At 39.4% G+C, this 6,546-nt stretch overlaps 1 protein-coding gene across 1 annotated transcript in view; it reads left to right on the forward strand.

Moving 5' to 3' along the window:
- Positions 1-3,545, forward strand: part of cnnm2b (cyclin and CBS domain divalent metal cation transport mediator 2b) — a 33,325-nt gene extending 29,780 nt beyond the window's left edge. The window contains 3 exon segments of the mRNA XM_018664615.2: positions 431-609; positions 1,855-2,028; positions 2,030-3,545. Of these exon segments, the coding sequence (XP_018520131.1) occupies positions 431-609; positions 1,855-2,028; positions 2,030-2,137 (461 nt within the window). The 3' untranslated portion in view covers positions 2,138-3,545.
- Positions 3,546-6,546: the final 3,001 nt, after the last annotated feature.

Raw genomic sequence — 6,546 nt, forward strand, 5'->3', positions numbered from 1 at the left:
AACATTTGACCTGGGAAAATGTCACCAACACACAGAAGTGCTGCCAAAGCTGTTGTGCAACTCAACTCATGCCAGACAAAACTGAGAAGGTTACAGCAGGTACATCACAGAGTTTCACAGAGAATCTGAAAAACATAGATAACATACTCTTATGATTAGCATCTCACCAGACAAAACAACAGTATTTACATAATCATCACACAGTCTCGTCTTATTGGGCTCCTCTTTCTTTGTTCTCACAGATTGAGGAGTCCGACAAGTCACATCTCGACACAATATATGATACTAACTAATTTATCTAATTTGCCATGTACAAGTGTTTTTTTGTGTTCATATGACAGCACTCATGCAACAACAGCACAGCCCACACTTGACTTTGATAAATTAGATGTGTGTCTTTAAACATCTTGTCCTGCTCTTTTGCCCCCAGAAAATAAATCTCCTCCGCGGCCATTTGGACTCAACCACTCAGACTCTCTAAACAGGAGTGATCGCATAGACGCCATCACCCCAACTCTGGGCAGCAGCAACAACCAGCTCAACTCCTTCCTGCAGATCTACGTACCTGACTACTCAGTCAGAGCGCGCTCAGACCTGCAGTATATAAAGGTGAGAACACACACAGGTGAGCAGAGTATAAGTCGCACTGTGGCTCAGGAGTGTGCATTGTAGTGGAAATTCTCAGCTGCTGGTGAAGAATGAAATAGAGACTACAAAGTTTTATTTTCCTTGCAAAGAAAAGGTCAATCACCGCCCGAGTGGTCAGAATGGCAAAAGACCCTGAACATAGAGAAGTGGGTATCCTACAGAATTTACATTTTGATGAGAATGTAAATAAGTAAGTGGTCTAGATGTCACAAATGGTAACAGATAAAGAAAGGAACTGCAATTACAGTACATACCACAAAAGGTCTGACCGACATGTATGTTCAGTACCAACACAGAGATGTTATTGAGGCCTTGATCAGTCTTGTAAGTGTTTTTTAGGTTGTCAATTAATAAATTATTTGATCAGTGGAAACAGAGATTAAGATTAAAAAATATGACAACTGACATCATTATCAGTGTTATTTTGGGTTGTAGAGACCAAACACTGAGATAAAAGAGAGTACATATTGGACTTACATTCATTTGATGGACACAAACAAGTGTGTATAGTAAATAAGTAACTGTTTGCTAACAATTTCACCGTAACAACTTTGTAAATAGATTGTGCATGTTACCCAAAAGGCTAAAATATGTATGCAGCTTTAAGGATCTTTTTAGGTTAAGAGACATTTAAATGATGCTGTTTTAACGGTCAGTGCCTTATTTTAACCATAGAGACTCTGATTGGCTAAAACCCGATGTCTTTGTATCCATCGGTGGACCTCTGCCACTTTCAGGAAGGAGGAATCATGTTGGAGTCAGCCAACCCCTCTTTTTATTATAGAATGAATAGCTTTGATTTCTGCATTTTCACTTTAGTCATTAGTAAGATCTTTTATTAATTCCTTGTGCCCAATATCTGTCCAATAAAATGTCAGTTAGGTAATTGCATCATGACCTTTTTAAAAGTTCTCCAGGTGAACAGCACCTTTACGTTTAGAAACCTTTTCATTAGACACTAAAACTCCTCTGAAACGCAGATACTTTTACAGTTTTAGAGAAACCATCATTGTGATGGTCATTGAATGAAACTGAGTAGTTGACCAATATTTAATGAAAACTGAAAACCAGTGTCACCAGTGCTCATTGGCAAAGTGCATGAAACTGCTGTTTACAGACTCACGTGTACCCACCAGCTCTGTCTCCCACTCTGTGCTGTACACAACAACACAATCAGTCACAGTCAGATGATCTTCTCTGTTTTAGGTAACACGCCAACAGTACCAGAACGCCGTGATGGCGTCACGGATGGACAAGACGCCCCAGTCCACAGACAGTGAATTCACTAAGATCGAGCTCACGCTGACAGAGCTCCACGATGGAGTGGAGACCCCGACCGTCGTTACCACCACAGCCAGCACCACCAGCACCACCCCTGCCTGTGGCCATAGCTGTGGCCAACGAGACGTCCCACCTGCTCAACCAGCAGCAGAACTGTGTGGGTCTCAGCAGGAGCAACCACAGCGCCCACAACGAGGGACCCATCTAGCTCCCACCGAGCCCCGGTGGAGACCCAGACCCTCCACCCTGTCTCATGGACACACACATAGATGGAGATGAGGGAAAGTGGGGAGGTGGAGGCGGGTGGAGTGAGGGTTCTGCTCCAACCAGTAGCCCCCAGTCAGTCACTCAGTCAGTGAGAGCCTTTCATGGAGGGGCAGTGGGGAAGACGGGTGCCGCATCACCCTGAACGCCCCCCACCTGAACGCTGTCAGAATCCCTGCTGTACCACACCCTCTTACAGAGGCTGCACTCGGACAGTACCTGTGACTGAGCTTCTTTTTTGGGACAATCTGACACTTTCATAGCGGTGACTTGGACTACAGGATGACAGAGTGCATGCAAACCCCGTCCCTTAAACTCCCCCACCACACACACACACACACACACACACACAAAGACATACATGTAAACACATGCAACATAACACAACATTTGCTGTATTTTCTCCTCAGGCCAAAGACTTTGGTCCCCCCCTTCTTACACTGGACACAGACTGTTTTTGTACACACATTCAAACACGCTCAGATTCCCATACACACACACTCATGCACACACACACATGCAAATGCAACTCCCCCATCCATGCATCTTTCAGGGAGGCTCAGTCGACTGTTGATCCCATCAGCGAGGACTCAAACCCAAACACGCAGAGAGCAACGGTTAGTCAAAGACTGCACCAAAAACCGCTTTGAAAGAAACCGTTAAACCACGAACCAAGAATGTTTTCCTGTATTTATTTATTTTATAATATTGTATGTATATATGTATGCGTGGAGACATGATATGACATAAACTGGCATATGAGCATGCACGTGTATGTACATGGGGGTGTGCATGGGGCACACGTGTCATATCAAAAAGGACATGCTACATATATGGAGATGAACATCCATTCATGTATATGAGGAGGTGAGGGTCTTTTACAGATACAGTATGTATATTACAGATCTCGTTATTTTTACTATTATCCTAAATCAGGCTTATGGTACACTATCTTTTTCACCTTTAAAAAAATCACACTATTGCCTTTAAGAGAAATCATATAATTAATTATTTTAACAAAGTGCAATGAACCGCAATTTATTTAAGAGATGATTATGAATTTTAAAAAAATCACTGTATTATAAATTGACAGATATATTTGTATGTATGTACTGTATGTATATGTATATTTGTTTTTGAAAAATGCTAAACTGCAGCCATCCACAAGCAAAATTGTCTTTAGTCAGTCTCTGTCTCTTTCATGTTTTTGCATCCTTTGACCTCAAAACACGTCTAGTATACGTTCATATGGGAGTTACGATGCCTAGACCTGTCACCACAGTAGTTCGGAGGGTGGGGGGTTGGTTTACTGGATGGGGTGTGTGAAAGTGCCAACACAGCACCTATGCATGTGGAGGTTAATGTATATATATATATATATATATATATATATATATATATATATATATATATATATATTTTTTTTTTTTTTTTTTTTTTGCCAATTTTACGCATAATCAAACTTGATAATTGCACAGTATTAATGACCTCAACTAACACGTTGAGCATCATTAACGTCACAAAAAGCAACCTCGACATTAAACGTGTCCATGAATGATACACAGCTATGCTTTTCCACTGTGTGTGACTGTGTGTTTTTTCCATCTTTCTTTCTTCTTTTTCTTTTCTCTCTCTCTCTCTCTTTTTTTTTTTTTTTTGCATGTGTGTTAGTTGCATGTGTGTCTCTACACAACATAGCCTGGTCGTTCAGTTCATAAAAGCTATTTTCTGACAGTGAATATGAAAGAGACTAGACTTGTTTTGGTTTCCCACACAATGTTGATTATAACCTATGTTTAATTATTCTTTAGTTAATTCAGATTCAAATCTATTCTCCTGAAAGAACTAGTCCACAACATAACCACCTGCAAAACTACAACTTGGAATTCTTGCATGTAAGTTAATTAGCATGTCACATGTTGTTTGCTTCATTCATACAAGTATAAGTTGTTATTTTTACAGTTGGTTATATACTGGACTATTTCTTGGCTGATTAAGGTGAATTTCTGAGGTAACCAGTAAGTTTTTTTTTTTTTTAACTTTGGACAGAGCCAGGCTAGCTGTCTCCTTGTTTTTCCAGTCTTTATGCTAAGCTATGCTAACATTTCCTGTCTCCAGTTTCATATTTTGTGTACAGACGTGACAGACCTTCTCATCTAACTCTCAGCAAAAAAAAAAAAAAAAAATTAATATGCTTATTTCCCAAAATGTTCAACTATTCCTTGATTTTAAAAAATGTTTTTGAATATTTTCTTTTTTACCTCATAAAGACAGGAATGAGTTTTACAAAACTGTTTGTGAGCTTGAAATTTAGAATACTTCTGTTCACCTCATAGATTTTAACTCTCTAACTATATAATTATTTTAATTCCACTTCCAGGCCTGTTCATTAACATTTTATGTACTGTACACTGGCATTTTGCCACTTTACAGGCAACATCAAAGTGTCCTGAAGCTGAATCCTTCTTTGAACATGCAGTTGCAGTTTGTAACCACTGGTGGTCGCTGTTTCCTCATGTAACTCACTGTCTGTATATGAGTGTGAAAACAGCACATACTGACGCACAGCCCTTACATCTGTTCATCCATGAGGGGCGTCCCTGTTGTTTCACCAGACGCAGAGTGCGTCTGCACTGTTTGCAGCTGTGTGTGTTTGCTGTTGTTTATTGTTTACTTGAAAGTGCTCCTATGCAGCAGGCCCGCTCTGCTCTGCAGGGACAATCACTCCAGAGACGAAGCAATGAATGATGATCAGATTGTAATACTGAGCTTATGAAACTCATACTCTGCTTCACAAGCCAGTGGATCTCAGTGCCTGACAGGAGAGCAAGAAGCATGGTGACAATTCAAAAGTCCAAAACGCACAATAGAAAACACTGGGGGGGTAGCATCAGCTGTGACTGACTTATTTTAATATTCTGTGATACAGAGCACACACATGCTGTCTTTTTCTCTCTCACACACATTTCATCATCTGCTGAACGATCAGCCTTCAGCTATGTGAATGCTTTGCAAGCCTGTGTTTAACTGGTCTTTTGTCACATCCTAATGCTGCTACTGTACCTGTGTGCTGTCCATAATGCTTCTTCAACCTGAAGACAACGTTCCCATTGCCTCCTCCAGCTGGTGGTTTAATAAAAAAGTGAATGATTAACAGATAAGACAGGTGGTGGCTCAGTGTACTCAGTCTAAAGCTCTGCTGCTTCTTAATGCTTTCTTATGAGGTTTTTGGTGTGGTTTAGCAATAACAATATATACGTTCACTAAATACAGTGATTAAAGTGATGCTGTGTAACTATTTAATGAAGAAATAATACAACTGTCCTCTTACAGATTTAAAGTTAAGCTTCAACAGAACAGAAAACAGCCTTACTCAAGTCAATACACTCAGGGATTTTGTTGCTACAGCCTTACTCGGTCTGGTATGACCAGTAGCTAATGGTTGCTAATGTTAGCTAACATTACTACCTGTGCAACTGTTACGTTGTTTTCCCATATTAGTAACTTTTGGTTGCTGTTCAGCTAAATGTTCAGAGTCTTGTCCTAAAACAGAAAAGCAACATCCCAATACAGTGAAGTGAGTAAAAAAAAAGAGGCTGCTGACAGTCCAACATATATGTTTAAATGAAATATGTTTGTGTGGATATTTAAGAATAATTCTACTTTAATCCACCACATATTTTAATAATATAAAACTGTGTATTTTATTCACTATGAAACCATTACATAATAATGTCAATCAACTCTAATGGCAGCAAATTAATAGACCCAATAGAAGTTTACAGGTCTGAATAATTAACCCTGGAGGCTGTTTACTTAGCTTTTCAACAACCCAGTCCACAGTGATTTAGCTCTTACACTCTAAATGAAATAACATTCTTCCTTTTACAAACAATAAAAAGCAACAGAAAACACCCTCAGTCAATTCAATACTCAAGGGATTTGTTAGTAAAGTCAGCTTGTCCCAGCACTTCCTTGAGGCTCCAGTACACTATATTTGCAGTGAATTAAATATTCAACCCCCAGACTGTTTTAATGGCCATACCACTCCATCAAATGAAAAAAACTCTAGATTTTTGTGTAGTATTTCATACATAATTCCCCAAATTCACAAAATGTACATATTTGATATCTTTGAAAACTTTAGCTCTACTAGAATTTTAAAAAAGTTGCTAATGAAGTTGCCTGCTGATGGGTAAGATATGGGAAAGAATGATTTGTCATCACTGTGCTTTAACAATGTATGTTTGTGAACCACCATGAGATGCATGTCTGCTGTCAGACATTAACTTTAGGACAATGAAAACACAAAGCCTCTCCACCTTTGTTTTTCTGTTTGGTCAACAGAACTGC

This window comes from Lates calcarifer, linkage group LG5 (genome assembly GCF_001640805.2).
Source record: "Lates calcarifer isolate ASB-BC8 linkage group LG5, TLL_Latcal_v3, whole genome shotgun sequence".
Lineage (NCBI taxonomy): Eukaryota > Metazoa > Chordata > Actinopteri > Centropomidae > Lates > Lates calcarifer.